At 44.1% G+C, this 24298-nt stretch overlaps 1 protein-coding gene across 8 annotated transcripts in view; it reads right to left on the bottom strand.

The window, feature by feature from the left end:
- Positions 1–473: 473 nt before the first annotated feature.
- The window catches only part of LOC134995897 (zinc finger protein 768-like), a 923052-nt gene continuing 899227 nt past the window's right edge, over positions 474–24298 (bottom strand). For 6 of the 8 annotated variants that reach the window (XM_063951146.1, XM_063951148.1, XM_063951151.1 and 3 more), the window contains 2 exons: positions 13220–13837; positions 474–1304 (listed from right to left, as the gene is read on the bottom strand). In XM_063951146.1, coding sequence (XP_063807216.1) covers positions 832–1304; positions 13220–13837 — 1091 coding nt within the window. In that variant the 3' untranslated portion in view covers positions 474–831. Of the gene's footprint in view, positions 1305–13219; positions 13838–22796; positions 23435–24298 lie in introns of those variants that run through there. The other 2 variants (XM_063951154.1, XM_063951150.1) reach the window with 2 other exon arrangements.

Genomic DNA, 24298 nt, shown 5'->3' with positions numbered 1-24298 from the left:
CATGTCATTGCCATTTTCAAGGCATATCTCTGTCTTCAGCTGCGATCACATACGTAGAGAAACATGGCACCATGGTCAGTCTGCGTAGCCATAGGTCAACCCTAGGAGTTCATGTTCCTCGTTATTGCATCGGGGCTGCATATAGGTACACACTTTGCAATGGCTCCGTTTTGGCATCTATTTTTTTCATAGGCCTACAGCTTCACTTGTAATGATTATCAGTTCTGTAACCTACAAAAACGCAGCTATGTAGGCATGTAATATCTTCAATCGAAAATATCTTATCCAGTGACTACAGTATAATGATAGTATAACGGATATTTGCTGTTGAGGTGTTATATCCTGTCAGTCTGTGAATGCCACTTGTAGGAATATTTTTTTTCTTTTCTTTTTGTACTAGTGTTTATTGCAGTGGTTCCCAAACATTTTTGAATTGCGGCACCCTAGAGTATCAGAATTTATTTCACCGCACCCCTAGGCCAAATGTTTATTGAGAAATTTAGAAACAAATAGTAAATTAAATAAATTGTGTTTATGTCATCCTTAGGTTCAATTGTGTGCCTCGGGACAAGTTTGGCTTCTGTTTGTCCACATATTTAATGATTGGCAGCCACCAGCGCTGGTTTTGCCCCTTACATTACATATAAATAATTTTAATTGGTCCTTGACCACCAATCCAAGGCACCTCTGCAAGTGTCCCGAGGCACCCCTGCAAGTGTCCCGAGGCACCCCAGTGTACCTAGACACCCCTGCAAGTGTCCCGAGGCACCCCTGCAAGTGTCTCGAGGCACATAGTTTGTAAACAACAGCATCATGTTTCTGACAGACTGTTCATCTAGAGCACAGATTTCCACCGCTGTGAGTTCTCTGATGCCGAATATAGTGTGAGCCATCAGAAAAGCAGCGGCCGCACTGGGAACATGTGAACGGCCTCTCTCCAGTGTGGATGCGCCGGTGTTTTACAAGGCTGGATTTCTGCGTGAAACACTTCCCACATTCTGCGCAACTGAAGGGTTTCTCACCAGAGTGAATCCGCTGATGCATAATAAGAGCAGATCTGCCGGTAAAGCATTTGCTGCACTCCAGGCATGAAAATGGCCTCTCCCCGGTGTGAGTCCTCTTATGTGACAGGAGACGTGACCTCTGATGAAAGGATTTCCCACAGTAAGAGCAGTGAAACAATTTGTCCTCCGTGTGACATAGCGTTTGCTGATAGGTGACGAGGTCTGAATGATTAGGGAAACATTGCTGACACTCCGAGCACTGATGCGTCTTCTCAGGGTAGTGTGAGGAGGAGTGCGGACCTGTTGGGGACAAAAGTACTAAGATAAACCCTCTATATATCAGCGGATGGGTCACATCATCATGTCTGAGACAGTCTGTTTAGTTATATCATATAGAGATCAGATATTACATATATTCAGTATCGTATACAATTGTTTCTCAACAGTTAAACCTGTCATTCCCACATAACATTGGAATTTGTCTAGAATTGTTAATATGTGCTAAAACTTAAAGTTATGCTTCTTGTTGATGTACTGGTAAAACTGCTCCCACAGAGCAATAGAATGATAATTTCATCCTACGACTCACAGGATAACTGGGTATGTAAGTGGAAGAGGCACAGGCAGGGGCTGGATGGCAACTTTCAGCCTGGGGGGCAAACACAAGCATGTTGCCCCGGCTTTTCTAACAGCAAAATCTGCATTTTGAGTGTTACAAAAATCTTGCAGTGGTTTATCTAGGACGCCTAAGACAATTGGATAACAATATTATGGGATCAGAGCCATAACTAGACATCTTGGTGCCCTGTGCCAGAAAATAATTGATGCCCCCCTTTCTTCAGCACGCATCAAAAATATAGGTGTGTGCTTCATGGGGAACGGGTGTGGCCACAGAAACCAATTCACAATACACCACACAGTACAGTCATTATTCACATTACACCACACAGTAGCGTCTGTTATTCACGTTACGCCACACAGTAGTGTCCGTTAGTCACATTACACTGCACAGTAGCATCCGTTATTCACATTACACCAGAAAGTAGCATCTGTTATTCACATTACACCAAACAGTAGGGTCCATTATTCACATTACACAGCACAGTAGTGTCCGTTATTCACATTACACCACAAAGTAGCATCTGTTATTCACGTTACGCCACACAGTAGTGTCCGTTATTCACATTACACCACAAAGTAGCATCTGTTATTCACGTTACGCCACACAGTAGTGTCCGTTATTCACATTACACAGCACAGCAGTGTCCGTTAGTCACATTACACTGAACAGTAGCGTCCGTTATTTACATTACACAGCACAGTAGTGTCCGTTATTCACATTACACCACACAGTAGCATCTGTTATTCACGTTACTCCACACAGTAGCGTCCGTTATTTACATTACACCACACAGTAGCATCCGTTATTCACATTACACCACAAAGTAGCATCTGTTATTCACATTATACCACACAGTAGCGTCCATTATTCACATCACACCACACCACACAATAGCATCGGTTATTCACATCATGCCACACAGTAGCGTCCGTTATTTACATTACACCACACAGTAGCGTCTGTTATTCACGTTACGCCACACAGTAGTGTCCGTTAGTCACATTACACTGCACAGTAGCATCCGTTATTCACATTACACCAGAAAGTAGCATCTGTTATTCACATTACACCAAACAGTAGGGTCCATTATTCACATTACACAGCACAGTAGTGTCCGTTATTCACATTACACCACAAAGTAGCATCTGTTATTCACGTTACGCCACACAGTAGTGTCCGTTATTCACATTACACCACAAAGTAGCATCTGTTATTCACGTTACGCCACACAGTAGTGTCCGTTATTCACATTACACAGCACAGCAATGTCCGTTACTCACATTACACTGCACAGTAGCGTCCGTTATTTACATTACACAGCACAGTAGTGTCCGTTATTCACATTACACCACACAGTAGCATCTGTTATTCACGTTACTCCACACAGTAGCGTCCGTTATTTACATTACACCACACAGTAGCATCCGTTATTCACATTACACCACAAAGTAGCATCTGTTATTCACATTATACCACACAGTAGCGTCCATTATTCACATCACACCACACAATAGCATCGGTTATTCACATCATGCCACACAGTAGCGTCCGTTATTTACATTACACTGCACAGTAGCATCTGTTATTCACTTCGCACTGCACAGTAGTGCCCCTTATACACATCACATCATACAGTAGAGCACCTTATATACATTATTTCAGGTAAAGCCCCTTATACATATGCCATAGTTGAGTCCCTTATACACATTATGCCAGGTAAAGACACTAATATACATGCCATAGTAGAGGCCCTTATACATATTATGCCATGGTTGAGGCCCTTATACACATTATGCCAGGTAAAGCACCTTATACACATTATGCTATAGTAGAGGTCGTTATATATATTATGCTATGGTAGAGCCCTTATACATATTATGTCATGGTATAGCCCCTTATACACATTATGCCACTGTAGAGGCCCTTATATATATATGCCATGGTAGAGCTCCTTGTGTTATGGTAGAGCACCTCCACCTCATTCCTTCTCCTGCTCATTCATCTAACACCTGAGTCTGTGGTCACTCACAGTGGCTGACGGATCTGAGATGTCAGCACCATTTTATCTACATTTGGGATTACAGTGTCAGTCTGAGACATGCCTGGAAAATTGGTGTCTTGCCGCCACTCTCAGTTACCTCCCATAAAATGGTAGCTTCCTGTCAATCACTTGTGAATGAATCCTTAATGTGAGCGGCTACGGTAATGGTCTTTGGCACTCATGCAATCATGGCATATGCGCAATTGGCTGATAATCACTAAGCTATGTAAATATTGGCATAATGTACAACACTGACTCATGCCCTACATATGTAAGTAGTGGGTGTCTGTCACACTGTCCTATGTGTCTGATTATCAAGCCCATCACTGTGAGATGTAAAACAGTTGGGGCTGTGAGTCACATTGATGTCAGCCGTATGATGCAGAGACTTATATGTAGAATGATTTATATGTAGGGGTTCGGTATGAAATACCTCCAATCAAAAGTCCGACGGTCGAAATCCCGGCAGCAATTGACCGACTGTCAAAATCCAGACATGGACAAAATACCGACATTTAAAATACCGACATGTAAAATGCCGACAGGTCAAAATACCGACATGCGGTTTTCGTTGGTTTTTTGTGTGTATGTCGATATAGGTCAACATGGACACCATATAAGTTCACCGCGTCCCCTCGCTGGTGCCTAGCTGCGCTCAGCATACTATTATATTCCCCCTCCAGGTCCACTGGGATGGTAAAAGTATGAACAAGTCTGTTTCAATGAAAAAATCATGAAAAAAACTCATGTCGGCATTTTGACGTGTCGGCATTTTACATGTCTGTATTTTGTCCATGTCGGGATTTTGACCGGCGGTTAATTGCTGTCGGGATTTTGATTGGAGGTAAATTGACTGCATCCCATATGTAGAGTGTGAGCAGTGTGAGTAAGGTTGTCCTTAAGGGACTATTAAAAGCAATTTTATCAGAATATGTGACCAAGTTCTTGGAATGGTTGCAGCAAAGGTTCCATGATAAGGGGACTGTCATGACACCCCTGGAGTGCAGGAGAATCACAAAGTCACAGAATGTAGTGAATTACTGTACAAATGGTGTTTATTAGGGGTTGAAATAATGGCAGGGTAGTGCAGATAAACCTGAAATGCAGATGAAATAACAAAAGCTGAGTCCAGAAACAACAGCAGGATGATAATGTGATGAAAGGCAGAAATTAACAGGAACAAAGAGCAGACTGGTAATTTAATATGTTTCTTAGCATTAAAAATAAAACTGTGGGTCAAATGTACGCGAGCCCAGAAACATGAATAGCAGGAAATCAGAAGAACAGAGTCGTGAGTAATGATGCAATGGAGTCAGGTGTAATAGACTGCCAGGCATACAAACAACTTGGAAATGCAGTCAAGCTAATAGCTGGAAATGTGAATAAATTGACCAGCACAGGACACATGGAAACAGAACCAGGTTACCAAAATCTCCAATGTACAGGAACCAGTAACAGACTGTGAGCTGGAACCTAGAAGAATGCTTCACTAGAAGAACAATCAATGGCCCTCATTCCGAGTTGATCGGTCGCAAGGCGAATTTAGCAGAGTTACACACGCTAAGCCGCCGCCTACTGGGAGTGAATCTTAGCTTCTTAAAATTGCGACCGATGTATTCGCAATATTGCGATTACTAACTACTTAGCAGTTTCAGAGTAGCTCCAGACTTACTCTGCCTGTGCGATCAGTTCAGTGCTTGTCGTTCCTGGTTGACGTCACAAACACACCCAGCGTTCGCCCAGGCACTCCCACCGTTTCTCCAGCCACTCCTGCGTTTTTTCCGGAAACGGTAGCGTTTTCAGCCACACGCCCATAAAACGCCGTGTTTCCGCCCAGTAACACCCATTTCCTGTCAATCACATTACGTTCGCCGGAGCGATGAAAAAGCCGTGAGTAAAAATACTTTCTACATAGCAAAGTTACTTGGCGCAGTCGCAGTGCGAACATTGCGCATGCGTACTAAGCGGATTTTCATTGCGATGCGATGAAAAATACAGAGCGAACAACTCGGAATGAGGGCCAATGACCAAGATGCATGGTGAGAGGCAAGGCTATATTGCAGTGAGGCAGGTGTAGGTGATTGCAGTAGAGTGAGATTACCTCCTGCATATGAGAGGAAAATGTCCAAATAATATAGCAGCACCTCTAGAAGCAAAGAGGTACTGCAATCCACAGTCACAACAAGAACAGCATCCTAACATAGTCTCCTCCCCCCTTTAAGAAACAGGTTCCATATGCTCCACAAGACTATAAGTTCAGGCTCTCCTTTTCTTTATCTTTTGCTTGTTTTTTCCTCTCAACATGCAAGAACTAATGCCTGGCAAAACATTTTGATAACTGCAGCATTGAAAGCAGTAAGATCCTGCAGAATGGCATCTTTGAAGTCCATGATGGAATATGCCCATGTTAGTTCCTGTCCTCTATAGGACATAATTATGGAGGCATTAACTTCCTGCTGCTTGGTGTTGGAATAAATTCGGAAATAGACTGATACTGATGTATCAATGACACACAATGAGCAGTGTCTTTATCAAAAACAATTGACTGACCCTTGCAAGGAAGATCATCAGTAGGTGATGGCACCTGAGGTAGAGCTGACATCTATAGCACCTCAGATGGAGCAGACATTGGTGGGACCTCATGAAGAGCAGACATCAGTGGCACCCCAGGCAATGCAGAAATAATAAGCACCTCAGGTGAACTGAAAGCCTTGGGTGATCGGGTGACCCTGAAAGAAAAAGCAACACTCAGACTGGTGGCTGACATGGCAGCACTCTCTTTATGCCTGAAGGCAAGGGCTAAAGGGTCCTCAGGCCCAGAAACCATGGCGTCCTAAGTTTCTCAGAAAAGACCCCTCTTGGGGCAGGATACTCGGAGACCCCTCTCTAGGCAGGATACTCGGAGACTCCTCTTGAGAGGCAAGATACTCAGACTGCTCCTGGGGCAGAATATTCAGAGACCCCTCCAAAACAGACATTCTAGACCGCTCCTTGGTCTGTGGCAGTAGCAACCCCTTTTGGATCTACAGGAGTAGCAACCTCTCCTGGGAATATGGCTGCTCTGTGAGGCATCTCCAGCTGGGCAGTACTGTGAGGCATCTGTGGCTGGGCAGCACTGAGCGATATCTGCATCTGGGCAGCACTCACTAGACTGGCAAACAGATAAGTCCTTCTCTCGGACTGGCAGACATGAAGTCCCTCTCTGTGACTGGCAGACATGAAGTCCCTCTCTGTGACTGGCAAACATGAAGTTCCTCTTAGGGACTGGCAGACATGAAGTCCCTCTCTGGGACTGGCAGACATGAAATCCCTCCTTAGGATCGGCAGACATGAAGTCCCTCCTTGGGACATGAATTTCCTCCCCTGGGACTGGACACACAGAACCTCCTCCTGGAATGGAACTGCAAACTGGCTCAAAAGCAGAACCTTTTTCAGGTAGCAATATAGAGCAGACATTTTGAATACCAGTTTTGAGCCTGCAGCAAGGGCAGGAGAGCAAAAAGTGTCCAGGACTGGCACAATATAAACACTGTTTATTAGATCTGCAAAAAGCTTTCTCTGCCTCAGGAGGGGGAGCACAAGGACCACCTGAACCCTTGATAACCTCAGTAACTGGTTGTACAGCATTAGAGGCTGCTATGACACATTCAGCAGAGGTCAGACCCTTTTGGGGGAACAGGGGTGTAGCTTTCTGTCAGCTGTTCAGGAACTGCTGTAGTACTGAAAGGGGAAACAACTTGGAAAAGTGCAGACATTTTCATAACAAGTTCAGGCAAAACAGGTAGAATCTGTGCTACTTGGCCATGCAGCATTATAATGTCCAATTGCAGGGAATGCAGTGAAACATTTCCATAAGAAGGAAGGACAGGAAGTTCTGCAACAAGGGGCTGAATGAGAGAAGCCAAAGTAACAGGCTCTTTGACATTCTCTGGGTTGTTTGGGCTGGTCATTCTGTTATGATACCCCTGGAGTGCAGCAGAATCACAAAGTCACAGAATGTAGTAGTGAATTACAAATGGTGTTTATTAGGGGTTGAAATAAAGGCAGGGTAGTGCAAATACACTAGAAATGCAGATGACTGAAAACTTTGCAATGGTAATAACAAAAGCTGAGTCCAGAAACAGTAGCATGATGATAATGTGATCAATGGCAGAAATGAACAAAGTCCAGGAACAAACAGCAGACTAATAAATGAACAAGTTCCTTAGCTTGAAATATTACTGTGGGTCAAATGTACATGAGTCCAGAAACAGGAAAAGCAGTTAAGGGATCTGGTCAGGATCCCGGCAGTCAATATTCCAACACCGTCATCCCAACACTTATTGGAATACCAGCACTGGAATCCCAAATAGAATCAAAATCCGGCTCCGTAATCCCAACCAAAAGGATCCTGAACGAGTGTTTGTCGGGTCGCCGAAGAGATAAGCCGGGGGGGGGGAGTTATGTTTAGGCTGAGGCGGGAGGTTTAGGTTGCGGGGAGGGGGGATAGGTTTAGGCTGCAGGGAGGGGGGGGGGGGGGTTTTCGTTCAGGAACCCCCAGGGAGGTTTAGGCTGCGGGGGTATCAGGTTAGGTTTAAACTGCAGGGGGGGTTTAGGCTGCGGGAAGGGAGGGATATTGGGGAAAGATAAGTATACTTGCCTTGGCCCTGTTGGGATTCTCACCACCGGGATGCCATGGTCAGTATTCTTACTGCTAGCAGCCCAAGTGCTGGCATATCAGGCCCAACCCACAGGAAAGCAGATGAACTCAGATGCAGCACTGGATTACTAATGCATTTAAGAGGCACCTTGTAATGGAAAAGAATTTAGGTTAGGTGCAGCGCCATTAATATCAGCAGGACAGACTTTTAAGATGAGCAGTGATCCGGCTGGCCAAGCAAGTTCATCACAGGCAAGATGAGCAGTGATCCGGCTGGCCAAGCAAGTTCATCACAGGCAAGATGAGCAGTGATCCGGCTGGCCAGGCCATTCACCACAGGCAAGATGAGCAGTGATCCGGCTGGCCAGGCCATTCACCACAGGCAAGATGAGCAGTGATCCGGCTGGCAAAGCACGTTCACCACAGGCAAGATGAGCAGTGGTCCGGCTGGCCAAACACGTTCACCACAGGAAAGATGAGCAGTGATCCGGCTGGCCAAGCACGTTCACCACAGGAAAGATGAGCAGTGGTCCGGCTGGCCAAGCACGTTCACCACAGGCAAGATGAGCAGTGGTCCGGCTGGCCAAGCACGTTCACCACAGGCAAGATGAGCAGTGATCCGGCTGGCCAAGCACGTTCACCACAGGCAGTGCACCAAACCTGTTTCCGTTTGATCACTGTACACCTCGAATTGGCAATGCATTTCAGTTGCTGATGTGTCCTGTAGATGCAGACCCTGCAGACACAGCATAGCTACACAGAAGGATCAAATGGGTGTGACTAATAAGCTAATGAGTGCCTAGGAGGAGGTATAATTAGATTGTCTTGTGTTAGGGACGGGGCGACTGATGCCAGTTAGTTGGCCGATGACTAGCAGGTGATAAGTGTTCAGTCAGTGACAGGGTCACAGGAATACTTTTGCTGGTGTGACGACTGGAACCAATTTTGTCTGTGCCATCCTGACAATCCTGAATAAATCACAGCCAGCTGGTTCAGCAACACGTGTGGATATTAAATTATGACTGTATTTCCTACATAATATATCATACCTAGCTACTTTTGAAAACTAGTTTCAGGGAGAGTATAGTCAGTAGATGAGTGCTTTATGTGGTGCTCTGTTGGGGGGGGGGGGGGGGGGATGTCATGAGGTGAGGAGGGAATTAGGGTTGGTATAAGATCAAGGAGAGGGATAAAACACAGGCAGGTACTCTGAGGGCCAGAAGAGGGGTAGAGGGAAGTGAGGTAGGGAATTAGGGGTTGGTATAAGATCAAGGAGAAGGATAAAACACAGGGAGGTGCTCTGAGGGCCAGAAGAGGGGGATAGAGGGACCTGAGGTGGGGAATTAGGGGTTGGTTTAAGATGTAGGAGAGTGATAAAACATAGGAAGATGCTCTGAAAGTCAGAAGATGGAAGAGGGAAGTGAAGTGGAGAATTAGGGGTCGGTATAAGATGTAGGAGAGTTGGAGAGGGATATAACACAGGGAGGGTGCTCTGAGAGTCAGACGGGGTAGAGGGAAGTGCGGTGGGGAATTAGGGGTTGGTATAAGATGTTTGAAAGTAAAAAAACACAGGGAGGTGCCCTGAAGGCAAGAAGGGGGGCAGAGGGAAGTGAGGTGGAGAATTAGGGGTTGGTATACGATGTAGGAGGAATAAAACATAGAGAGGTGCCCTGAAGGCCAGAAGGGGGGTAGAGGGAAGTGAGGTGGAGAATTAGGTGTTGGTATAAGATGTAGGAGGGATAAAACACAGGGAGAGTGCTCTGAGGGCCAGAAGGGGGGTAGAGGGAAGTGAGGTGAGTAATTAGGGGATGGTGTAAGATGCAGAAGAGTTGGAGAGGGATATAACACAGGGAGAGTGCTCTGAGAGTCAGAGGGGGTAGAGTTAAGTGAAATAGGCTCATATATTTCTACTCTTAGCTGTATGTTGTAGTAGAGTGTGTAAAACACATATACAAAACAAGTCCCAGAACCTATTACTTTTTTTAACATATAGGAGCCTTTGAGCTTTCGGGGAGATGATGCTATTGCTGAATCTGATGCAAAATATAAACCACTCACAGCCTCAGACTCCGGAGTCTGCTAGACGAGATAGCCACCATTACCCCTAAATCTGTGCTATTAAGTGTACCATGTCATGATAACTTCTTGTCCAAGGAGAAGGATAAAACACAGGGAGGTGCTCTGATGGCCAGAGGGGGGGTAGAGGGAAGTGAGGTGGAGAATTAGTGGTCGGTATAAGATATAGGAGAGTTGGAGAGGGATATAACACAGGGAGGGTGCCCTGAGAGTCAGAGGAGGTAGAGGGAAGTGAGGTGAGGAATTAGGGGTCGGTATAAGATGTAGGAGAGGAATAAAACACAGGGAGTGTGCTCTGAGAGCCAGAAGGGGGGTAGAGGGAAGTGAGGTGGGGAATTAGGGGTCGGTATGAGATGTAGGAGAGGAATAAATCACAGGGAGTGTGCTCTGAGAGCCAGAAGGGGGGTAGAGGGAAGTGAGGTGGGGGATTAGGGATTGGTATAAGATCAAGGAGAGGGATAAAACATAGGGAGGTATTCTGAGGGCCAGAAGAGGGGTAAGGGGAAGTGGGGTGGAAAAGTAGGGGTCAGTATAAAATGTAGGAGAGGGATAAAACACAGGGAGAGTGCTCTGAAAGCCAGAAGGGGGGTAGAGGGAAGTGCGGTGGGGAATTAGGGGTTGGTATAAGATGTAGAAGAGTTGGAGAGGGATATAACACAGGGAGAGTGCTCTGAGAGTCAGAGGGGGTAGAGTTAAGTGAAATAGGCCATATATTTCTACTCTTAGCTGTATGTTGTAGTAGAGTGTGTAAAACACATATACAAAACAAGTCACAGAACCTATTACTTTTTTTTTAACAAATAGGAGCCTTTGGGCTTGGTGGGACATGATGCAGTTGCTGAATCTGAGCAAGATATAAACCACTCACAGGCTCAGACTCCGGAGTCTGCTAGACGAGATAGCCAGATTACACCTAATCCTGTTCTATTAAGTGTACCAATGTTACCTGTCGTGATAACCTCTTGTCCAGATCCTGCCCCGTCACATCCCAACTCATGCATATCTCTCAGCTCACAAAAACTAGTTTGGAGGGCCATCAATGGATTCCTTCATCCCCAAAGCCAGGGCCATTTAGGATTACAGAAAAATGTTGCCATTTCCAAATATCAACTACAAAACAGTGATGATAGTTTGGTTTGTTTAACTTTTAACTGTAATAGTCTTCATATGGCTAGTTAGATCTTAGATTTTGTGTTTAGGTTCAGCGAATGCTGTTGAGTGACAGAAACAGCACACTTTTGCAGAATTGCTCCAGTTTTGCTGATTAGCCCTGGAATTACGGACAGAACAGCTGTAAAATAGGATGGAATTGTGATTCCTGAATGTGACCAATACAAACACATCAAAGTAAAACATATCACAGAAGGGCTGATTCTGATTAGGGAATAAAGCAAGAAAGATCAAGTAACTGTACATCTTGGTAAAACCATGCAGAGAGATCTAGATTTGGGTAGGGAAGGGTTATAGTCTGTCACCATGAACATGTGACAGCCTCACGCCTGGCTGCTATCCACACTCATGGCTTACCTCATAACTGCCCCCGGCATCTGGGACAATTTTTATCAGCTGCAATTGGAGCTCAGCTTCGAACTGGCAGCATTATGGGCTTATGGACATTAACAGATGCTCATTGTACAGTGTTAAGTGTACTAGGATTTTGGGCATAGGACTAGGACACAGTGTGATTAACAATGGGGCGGGCCAGGCCTGGAGCTGGGGTGGAGCTGCTGCTCCAAGAACCACTATAAAAAATAGACTACAACTGTCCTAGATGTAATGGTTTAGACTTTCCATCCAGGGGTTGAGATGGTCCAGAGCCTGGCAGAACAGTATGGTCACCTCGATCAGCTGTGGCTCTGCAGACTTCACAAGTGAATGCCTGTACTGACTATGTAGGAAAGTGACTCAAAGAGCCAGCCTCAGCATAGAAGATGCAGCGCTATCATCTGTCAGACTGCCTCCCCGTCCTCCTGTGGTGGGAACCAACAAGATGGACTGCAGGGATGAGGAGACTATAGAACAACACAACAGCCCAGTTAACAGAGAAGGTAAGGAGTTGGAGTGGCATAGGAAGGAGACATGGCAGGATGATGGCAGTGAAAGGGCCCAGGGCAGGTTGATTACAATACAGGGGCACAATGCAGGATGATGACAGTGGTGGGGCACAGAGTAAAGAGCACAAAGTGGAGTGGTACATGGTGGTATAGCGTACTTGCACTTTTTCTCTTTCTTTTTTGAAAGCTCACTGGGGATCAGCTGGGTGTATCACAGCCACTACAGATTAGCCTAACCTACCCAGACTAATGTGTCAGCTAACCCCCCCTCCACAGACCCCGCCCACATTAGGGTTACATCCACAAAATTCCTGAGCTTGTCTTCCATTTCAATCTGCTCCTGGGGAGGTGAGTGTTCAAACTCAAATATAAATTGCAGTGTAAACATAAAGCTGTCCAGCATTGTGGGCTACAATGTGGAAGCAACCAGTATTTACCTAACATGCAGAAGATGTATTTGCACCACTTGCATTGACACATGGTCTATCCAGGTGCACAGATACTTGCTCTTTCTTATTTTCTTCCCAAATCATAATCAGGCCCAGAGACAGTTCTGAGGTCCTTCAATCGTATAACTAATTTAAGTTATGCCAAAAAGTGGTAGAAGGTGGGATTTTCAAGTGATGTTTATTGTATCCACAATGCACATTTTTAGATGCATCATAACTGGGCACAGCCCCTTGCGCAATTCCAAAATTCCAAGTCCTGCATTCAATGGTAAAAGAAGTCTGTCTGCAGTTCTTATACAAGTCCTGTTATGCATGTGACAGGAAGTTTATTCACCTAGATCGGTGTGGACCTTCTTATGTCGCCAAAGGTTTGAGCTATCAGAAAAGCAGCGGCCGCACTGGGAACAAAAAAACGGCCTCTCTCCGGTGTGAGTGCGCTGATGTGTGACTAGGGTGGATCTCTGGACAAAGCATTTTCCGCACTCTGGGCATGAAAATGGCCTCTCCCCGGTGTGAGTGCGCTGATGCTTCAAAAGGTCACCTTTCTGGACAAAACATTTGCTGCACTCCATGCATTTAAATGGCTTCTCGCCAGAATGAATCCGCTGGTGCTTAGTAAGGGCAGACCGGCTAGCAAAGCGTCTCATGCACGCCATGCATGAAAATGGTCTCTCCCCGGTGTGAGTCCTTTTATGTAACAGGAGACGTGACCTATGACGAAAGGATTTCCCACAGTAAGAACAGTGAAAGAGTTTCCCCTCAGTGTGACAATGCTGGTGGGTGGCAAGAGTCAATTTGGAGCTGAAACGCACTCCGCAAACCGAGCACCTATACAGATTACTGGCACTATGCGTCTGCTGATGGGTGACGAGGGCTGAATGATTAGGGAAACATTGCTGACACTCCGAGCACTGATGCGTCTTCTCAGGATAGTGTGAGGAGGCGTGTGGACCTGTTGGGGACAAAATCATTATGTGTGATATATTATCCATATTTATACATATGTACAATGCAGACATAGGGTTTTTATAAAATATCATGTGGAAAGGTTGTTTATATTAAAAAGAAAAAACAGAAAATGCTGGTGCACACTGAGTACTAAACACTTCTAATAAGAACTAAATAAATGCTGCAACATAACAGAGTGAAATTGAGGTGCTTAAGTGTTACAATAGGATGCTCCAAAGCAGCCAGACCACACCAACCCAGGAGACCCACACCCCAAACTCATCCCTACAACTGACCAATTATATAAATGTATTCTGGACTCACAATTCACAGTGTCTTTTAAAATATGCAGTCTGCAAATGCCAGAAACCCATGCTAAGGGGGTAATTCAGATCTGATCGCTGGGCTGCGTATTTTGCTGTCCTGCGATCAGTCGCCGCCTACAGGGGGAGTGTATTTTCGTTGTGCAAGTGTGCGTTCCTATGAGTTAGAAGAGCTGCTAAAAATCAGTTTGTGCAGTGTCTGTGCAGCCTAGGACTTACTCTTCCTGGGCCATTGATTCCTACTGATCGGGGCCAGAGCTGACGTCAGACGCCCTCCCTCAAAACATTTGACACACCTGCATTTTTTCCGGACACTCCCTGTAAACAGTCAGTTGCTACCCACAAGTGGCCCCTTCCTGTCAATCACCTTGCGTACGCCCATGCAAATCGATCCTTCACACGATCCCATCGCTGACCGGTGATGCCCGTTCTAGCTGTCTGATGCACCGGCACATTGCGGTGCATACGCATGCACAGTTTGGACCTGATCGCCCGCTCTGTGAAAAAACACAGCAGCAATCAGATCTGAATTACCCCCCAAAAACAACATTGGGCTGGTGAGAGGGGTGCTAATCAAAGCTGAGTCTCCACCTTAAAGTGTACAACTGTACACAATAAAGAATATATGGGGGGGGGGGGGGTGCATGGACTGCACATCCTAATTCTAAACTTAATGGGAGATGCTACCATACTGCTGAGACTTGTAATTCCAAATGGAAATAAAGAGTACATGTAGGTTCACACTCAAAGTACTAAACACTGCTAATCAGAGTCATTTTAATAAACTCTGCAATATAACAAAGTGAAATTGAGGTGCTTAACATAAATTTGTCCAAAAGTATATGCAACTAGATGAACACATCAGGTGGGTCCCTAACAATAAGGTTCAAGTCCCAGGCAAGCACAAGCCATCTGTCACTCAATTAGACAAAGGACTCCTGATAATCTCTTGTATAGTGAGGTACTTCTAATGAATAGGGTCCTGTCTTTAATCTGCACTGCAGATTAAAGACAGGCTAGAAGAGAGAAAATTCTGTACACAACGTAGGAAAATGTTCTTCTCCGTAAGGGGAATAAAGATTTGGAACTCACTGCCGGAGAAGGTAGTGATGGTAGACTCTGTAAATGCATTTAAAAATTGATTAGACAAATTTCTAACAGGAAAACGTATCAAGGGCTTTAGCAATTAGCATATTGACATTAAAATTATCTGGGAGTGGTAGGAATCATTGCTGTAAATCGGTACTAAACCATTACTTCAGCATGCACATTATAAAAGGAACAGATTAATGCAGAATACAGGTTGAACCCGATGGGCATTTTGCCTCTTTTCAACCTCACTGACTATGTAACTATGATTTCCCCATATAGTGATCTAATTTCACCATATAGTAATTTTAGATAAGGCACATAAAGGTACAATGATCAGCTTATAGTCAGTACATATTCGAACATTATACACATATTAGAAAAGGTCACATTTCAACTGCCAATGTGCATTTCGCTTAGTATAAGCTTTCTCAAGGCTATAATGAACGGCACCCGCCATCCGTGACGGCTATAAAGGGTGCTCAGACCAATGAGAGGTGGTCTGATTACGTCACCTCCAATAATAATCAGACACAGGGAATGTCGAATCCTGAGTCTGTTACCTTCAATCAGCACTACCTCCTGATATCTCTTGTGGGAGAATTATCCCCACCTCTGTATACTAGTTTGCTGCAAGCCCGGGTCCAATTATGTCACCTCCAATGAGAGTTGAACATGGGGAATTCGAACCCTCAGCCCATTGCCGTTAATTAGCGCTACTCATACAGGAGAGTTACTCCCGCATCTGTGTTTTTCAGGGCACTGTTTACCACATACTCCATAGCCTCGGAGTATGCATGCATATATACACGGCTATAGTTAACCATATACTGAGTGACATTAGAGCTCTTCAGTGCTTACTATTAATACATTTTCCCATTTAAGACTTGTTAACCCCTTGATATATGTATTTTAATAATCGTTTTTTATAAAAATGTGATCATGGTATTTGTATCCACCTTAATTTATGAGGGTTTAACAATTTGATGTTCATATAGATATACGTGGGTATTATGTGAAAAATAAATACAGCGATCAGCTATGTGGAAAAATATATGAAAAATAAAAATATATAAAAAGAGGTGACTGTGTATAATATATAATCTGATTGTAGTAATAATGTAAAGCATATTCTGTATAAGCATAAATATAAGTATAGTTAGAAATAATTGTTCCTAATCATAAATGGTAATTATGTGTAAATATTGTGTGTGGATATAAATTAAATAAAATAGTGACAACTAAAAACAATAAAGTGATATATACGTGGGAAAAAATAATTATTTTTTATTATTAACAAATTACACTGCAAGACATGCTCATGTGTTGTCTTCTATATGGATATCAAATTCTTTTCTCAATAAAATGTTGATTTATTTTCTCTGTTGTGATTTTGATACTCTATGAATTTTAATTATAATCATTGTTCAATAATTTCCAGATATTTCATTCCTACAGGCAATTTATATCCAGTATAAGTATTGTATTAATTAAACTAGATAAACTAAAACATACATATAACCTAAATATTACAATCAATTTTTTGCATAAGGTTAGTGATGTCTTTTTCAAAATATGGATGTCCCCTAAATGGATACAGATCCAATAGATATTTATGTATAGCTTTCATTATAGCCTTGAGAAAGCTTTTACAAAGCGAAATGCGCATTGGCAGTTGAAATGTGACCTGTTCTAATATGTGTATAATGTTCGAATATGTACGGACTATAAGCTGATCATTGTACCTTTATGTGCCTTATCTAAAATGACTATATGGTGAAATTAGATCACTATACGGTGAAATAATTACAGTGCAGATTAAAGACAGGGACCCTATTCATTAGAAGTACCTCACTATACAAGGGATTATCAGGAGTCCTTTGTCTAAAATGGGGACGCCCATTCCTGCAAGATTATTATTTAGATACTAGGCACATTCGCCATAGTAACCCTATGTGGATACATATGTGTAATAAAGATATGAGGAATGAAGTGATACATCAAACAGACTAGTAAAGTGTATGCAATACTAGACAAATACTCAAGGAGATTAAGCACAATAACGACATATTTTCATATTTTATGATAAATACGATAATGCACCTACTGAATTAAATATCTACAGTGTGCTAAATTAAATAGTTGGAGAATATACAGCAACTGTACAAAGTAGAATATATTTGTCCAGCACTAAAGACTAAGTGATATAAATGCCAAGCTGTGAATAATAACATATGTAGTGTTTGGCAACATTGTAACAATTCGTGCAGCTGATACAGGGGGTCATTCCGATCCGATCGCTCACTGCAGTTTATCGAAGCGCAGTGATCGGGTCGGAATTGCGCATGCACCGGCTTGCCAGTGCATGCCGGATGGCCGAAGGCCGTTCAGTAGCGATCGCCTCTGCCTGATTGACAGGCAGAGGCGGTCGCAGGGCGGGAGGGGGCTGGACGGCGGCATTAAGCCGCCGTTTAAAGGGCGTGGTCGGCCAATGCAGGCGTGCCGGACCGTGGGCCGCCACGGCTGCAAGACGTCTCACGCTGCGGCCAGTGGCAGCGGCGATCAACTCCCGGCCAGCCGCAGGAGCTGCTCTGGCCGGGAGTTGCTGTGCGATGCTTTTGTATTTGTGCGGGGGGGGGGGGGGGGCGGACTGACATGCAGGCTAGACTAGCCCAGTGCTGGCCGTCCCCCCGTATGTCAGGAAGGAAGATGATCTTAGCTGTGCTAAATTTAGCACAGCTACGATCAACTCGGAATGACCCCCATAGTCTACAAACACTTGTGAAACAATGTTGCAAGGTCTATTGAATGTAACCACAAATCCTGAGTGAATTCATAAAAAACTATGACACAATACAAGTGATTTATAATAGAAAGACAAATGTACTGTAGATTGTGAACAGCTTCATAACACAACTATTTATGTATATTTGAAAATAATAACCGGACACAAGAAATAATTGTAATAATTATTTTATTTAACACATTTTTCTCCTATCACTCTACACAACCTTTCCCAATTATCTTTATTATTGTTATAATACAGGTTGAGTATCCCTTATCCAAAATGCTTGGGACCAGAGGTATTTTGGATATGGGATTTTTCCGTATTTTGGAATAATTGCATACCATAATGAGATATCATGGTGATGGGACCTAAATCTAAGCACAGAATGCATTTATGTTTCATATACACCTTATACTCACAGCCTGAAGGTAATTTTAGCCAATCTTTTTTATAACTTTGTGCATTAAACAAAGTGTGTCTACATTCACACAATTCATTTATGTTGCATATACACCTTATACACTCAGCCTGAAGGTCATTTAATACAATATTTTTAATAACTTTGTGTATTAAACAAAGTTTGTGTACACTGAGCCATCAAAAAACAAAGGTTTCACTATCTCACTCTCACTCAAAAAAGTCCGTATTTCGGAATATTCCGTATTTCGGAATATTTGGATATGGGATACTCAACCTGTACTTCACTTTACTTAACCTCACAGTAGGTTAATTAGTAATTAAAGATATAGGAATCTAGAGCCTAACAGGCTAATTTAATGTGGAGTATTTATGATATCTTTTACATAAATAGATAAATAGATATATACATATTTATATCATACCTGCCTACTTTTGAAAACTAGTTTCAGGGACAGTATAGTCAGTAGATCAGTTGTTCGTGTGGCGCTCTGTTGAGGGAGCATGTCATGAGGGGAAGTGGGGAATTAGGGGTTGGTATAAGATCAAGGAGAGGGATAAAACACAGGAAGGTGCTATGATGCCAGAATAGGGGGGTGGAGGGTAAAGGGTAGTGAGGTGGGGAATTAGAAGGTTGGAATACAGTAAGATGTAGAAAAAGGGATAAAACACAGGGATAGTGCTCTGAGGTCCAGAAGGGGGGTAGAGGGAAGTGAGGTGGAGAATTAGGGGTCAATATAAGATGTAGGAGAGTTGGAGAGGGATACAACACAGGGGGATAGCTCTGAGAGTCAGAGGGGGTAGAGGTGAGTCAAATAGGCTCTTATATTTCTACTCTTAGCTGCATGTTGTAGTAGAGTGTATAAAACACATATACAAAACAAGTAAAATGCTCCCAAGTCCCACAATCTACTACTTACTTTTTTTTTTAACAAAGTACACATTGGGCTTGGGGGGGAGAAGATACTGTTGCTGAATCTAACACAAGATATCAACCACTCACAGGCTCAGACTTCAGAGTCTGCTAGACGAGAGTCACCATTACACAAAATTCTGTTATGAAGTGTACCAATGTCACCTCTTGTGATGTCCTAGATCCTGCCCCGTCACATCCCAACTAATGCATATATCTCCCAGCTTACAAAAATTAGTTTGGAGGGTCATCAACAGATTCCTGAGGAGGCTACAGAACAACACAACAGCCCAGTTAACAGAGAAGGTAAGGAGTTGGAGTGGCATAGGAAGGAGACAGGGCAGGATGATGGCAGTGAAAGGGCCCAGGACAGGTTGATCACAATAGAGGGGCACAAAACAGGATGATGACAGTGGTGGGGTACAGAGCTCGAAGTGGAGTGTTACATTGCTTCTGAGTATTGAGTATGACCACCACATTCTCCTACCCACCTGATCAAAATGTTAACCCTATCTTACTCTGCCACTAGTTACCTGCTATTGTTTTGTTTTTTCCTCTTCATTGCTCGCTTCCACCCCACCATGTGTTTTTTCTGTAATGTTTACCTCCACTGATTGCACACCTTGCCATTGTGCCCTACATGCAGGGTACATCATACTACTACATGAGCATCAGTTTTCCCATATATGAACTTGGCCCTTGTATGACCCACCTCCCACAGTGTAACCTCCAAAGTGCGCCCAACATGGCTGCCCCATGTGATACACTTGTGGATGGGATGAAACTGAACTGTAGGACTCTGAAATCACCCCCATTTTGTGTCATCACTTCTAGGGGTGGACTGTTCCACCCTGGGTAATCCTACGCTGAGCGCCCAAGATGGCTGCCGCACCTGGTACCTTGTGAGGGTGGAATACACCAACCCTTGGAAGTTATTACCCAAAATGCCTGCACCAATCCTGCGTTATGCTTTCTGTGGGCTTAAGGTTTTCTTTTATGTCTGTGTTGCTGATCTATTGTTGTATTACTCAAATCCTCTGTATCATGTGCATTGTTTTTGATGTCTGTAAAGCGCCTTGAGTCCTGTTGGAGAAAGAGCGCTATATAAATAAAATTATTATTATTATTATTATTACATGGCGGTATAGCGTACTTACACTTTTTCTGTTTCATTTTTGAAAGCTCACTGGGGATCAGCTGGGTGTATCACAGCCACAACAGATTAGCCTAACCCACTCAGACTAATGTGTTAGCTAACTCCCCCTCCACAGATCTCGCCCACATTAGGGTAACATCCACAAAATTCCTGAGCTGGCATCCATTTCAATCCACCCCTGGGGAGGTGAGTGTTCACACTCAAATATAAAATGCAGTGTAAACATAAAGCTGTCCAGCATTGCGGGCAACAATGTGAAAGCAACCAGTATTTACCTAACATGAAAAAGATGTATTTGCACCACTTGCATTTACACATGGTCTATCCAGGTGCACAGATATTTGCTCTTTCTTATTTTCTTCCCAAATCAGAATCAGGCCCTGAGACAGTTCTGAGTTCCTTCACTTGCATAACTAATTTATGTTACGCCAAAAAGTGGAAGTAGGTGGGATTTTCAAGTGATGTTTCTATTGTATCCACAATGCAAATTTTTAGATGCATCCATAACTGGGCACAGCCCCTTGCGCAATTCCAAGTCCTGCATTCAACGGTAAAAGGAGTCTGTCTGCAGTTCTTATAGAAGTCTTGTTGAATGTGACAGGAAGTTTATTCACCTAGATCGGTGTGAACCTTCTTATGTCTCCAAAGATTTGATCTATCAGAAAATCTGGATGATGGCAATGGGGTATGCTAGGGGTGAGGCTGGAGAGATGCTGAGGAAAGTGTTGGAGAGATACAGAAGGAATATGCAAGAGGTTTGCATCGTTAAGATAGAGGGGAGATGAGGCTGGAAAGACACAAAGGGATGATAGTGGAAAGATGCAGGTGTAATGATGGCACTGGAGAGACGCAGGGGGTGATGGTGGAGGAATGATGCCACTCCAGAGATGCATGGGAGGATGATGGCACTGGAAAGATGCAGCGGATATGGTGCTGGAGAGCCTCAGGTGATAGAACTAGAGAGATGCATGGGAGGATGATGTCACTGGAAAGACGCAGTGGGTATGGTGCTGGAGAGCCTCAGGTGATAGAACTAGAGAGATGCATGGGAGGATGATGTCACTGGAAAGATGCAGGGGATATGGTGCTGGAGAGCCTCAGGTGATAGAACTAGAGAGATGCATGGGTAGATGATGGCACTGGAAAGACACAGTGGGTGATGGAGGAGGAATGATGCCACTCCAGAGATGCATGGGAGGATGATGGCACTGGAAAGACGCAGGGGATATGGTGCTGGAGACACTCAGGGGATAGAACTAGAGAGATGCATGAGAGGATGATGGCACTGGAAAGACGCAGTGGGTATGGTGCTAGAGAGCCTCAGGTTATAGAACTAGAGAGATGCATGGGTAGATGATGTCACTGGAGAGACCTGGGGGAGTGACAGTGGATAGATGCAGAGGGATGGCGCTGGAGACACATAGATGAATTGAAGACATGCAGGGGGAGACAGAGAGATGTAGGGGTGAAGCTAGAGATGCATGGGGATGATGGAACTGGACAGACATAGGAGACTGACACTGGATAGATGCATGGGGATGATGGAACTGGACAGACATATGAGACTGACACTGGATAGATGCACGGGGAAGACACTAAAGAGATGCAGCTGCAGAGACAAAGAGCTCGAAGTGAAGTGGTAGATGGCCGTACAGCATACATACTTTCCATTTCATTTTTGAAAGCTCACTGGGAATCAGCTGGATGTATCACAGCCACAACAGATTAGCCCACCCCCCAGACTAATGTGTCAGCTAACCCCCCCCCCCCCCCCCCCACACACACACCCTCCACAGACCTTGCCTACATTAGGGCTACATCCAGGAAATTCCTGAGCTGGTCTTCCATTTCAATCTGCTCCTGGGGAGGCGAGTGTTCACACTCAAATATAAATTGCAGTGTAAACATAAAGCTGGCCAGCATTGTGGGCTACGATGTGAAAGCAACCAGTATTTTACCTAACATGAAAAAGATGTATTTGCACCACTTGCATTGACACATGGTCTATCCAGGTGCACAGGTACTTGCTCTTTCTTATTTTCTTCCGTAATCAGAATCAGGCCCTGAGACAGTTCTGAGTTCCTTCACTCGTATAACTAATTTAAGTTACGCCAAAAAGTGAAAGTAGATGGGATTTTGAAGTGATGTTTCTATTGTATCAACAATGTACATTTTTTTTATACATCCAAAACTGGGCACAGCTCCTTGCGCAATTCCAAGTCCTGCATTCAACGGTAAAAGAAGTCTGTCTGCAGTTCTTATACAAGTCCTGTTATGCATGTGACAGGAAGTTTATTCACCTAGATCGAGGTGAACCTTCTTATGTCGCCAAAGATTTGCGCTGTCAGAAAAGCAGCGGCCGCACTGGGAACATAAAAACGGCCTCTCCCCGGTGTGAGTGCGCTGATGTGTGACTAGGGTGTATCTCTGGACAAAGCATTTGCCGCACTCTGGGCATGAAAATGGCCTCTCCCCGGTGTGAGTGCGCTGATGCTTCAAAAGGTCGGCTTTCTGGATAAAACATTTGCTGCACTCCGTGCACTTAAACGGCTTCTCACCAGAGTGAATCCGCTGGTGCAAAGTAAGGCCATACCTTCTGGTAAAACATCTCCCGCACTCCGGGCAGGAAAATGGTCTCTCCCCGGTGTGAGTCCTCTTATGAGACAAGAGGCGTGACCTCTGATGAAAGGATTTCCCACTGTAATAATGAAACAATTTGTCCTCGGTGTGACGACGCTGGTGGGCGGAAAGAGCCAGTTTGGAGCTGAAACGCACTCCGCTAACAGAGCATCCATACAGATTACTGGTGCTATGCGTTTGCTGATGGGTGACGAGGGCTGAATGATTAAGGAAACATTGCTGACACTCCGAGCACTGATGCGTCTTCTCAGAATAGTGTGAGGAGGCGTGCGGACCTGTTGGGGACAAATGTACTAAGATAAACCCTCTATACAGTACATCAGTGGATGAGTCACGTCATCATGAGAAATAAACTCTGCATAGTTATAATGCGGGTAATATTAAAAAGGTATCATATATTAAATGTATTTCACATCATATACAATTGTTACTTACAGTATAAGTTAATCCTGCTATTCCCACATAACCTTGGAGTTTGGCTAGAATTGTCTAGTTTACAGTGTGTTAAAAACATAAATGGACTGTTGTACTGACATCATCACTCTGTTCACTTTAGCACAATGGAAGCAGCCATCTTTCTTTTTAAACTACCTGAATGTTGCTAAATGTGTCTACCACCCTGACTGCCAATAAGGGGAATATATCAAGCAATAATAATAAAAGTAGAGTAATTCTGGGACAGAACAGATGTTAGACAGCTGTCCAGGGAATATATTTGAAAGTACCCCCACCTATTCCTGTAACTACTGGATGACTGGGAGGCAGCTCATCCTGCCCCATCTACCGGACTAGCAGTCCCAGCGCTGGCAGATATAATAGTGTGTGCGCTGTGAGACAGAGTGGAGGCAGCGGTAGGACACAGCGCTGGATTATGGTCGGCTGTGCGCTTACAGACATGGGGGAATGTGAGAGACTGCTATCCAGAGATCCCCAAACTCAGGGATATACCCCTGATAACAAGAGAGACTATTCCAACATCAAGCCGGGTCAGACAGCAAAAGGCACTACGGGCTGTATTCAGATTTGGCAGCAAGGCAAAAAAAATCATGTAACATTGGGGGTAATTCCAAGTTGATCGCAGCAGCAAGAAAGTTAGCAATTGGGCAAAACCGTGTGCACTGCAGGGGAGGCAGATATAA

This window comes from Pseudophryne corroboree, chromosome 2, assembly GCF_028390025.1.
Source record: "Pseudophryne corroboree isolate aPseCor3 chromosome 2, aPseCor3.hap2, whole genome shotgun sequence".
NCBI classification, from domain to species: domain Eukaryota; kingdom Metazoa; phylum Chordata; class Amphibia; order Anura; family Myobatrachidae; genus Pseudophryne; species Pseudophryne corroboree.
This window is presented reverse-complemented; position numbering and strand designations above follow the sequence as displayed.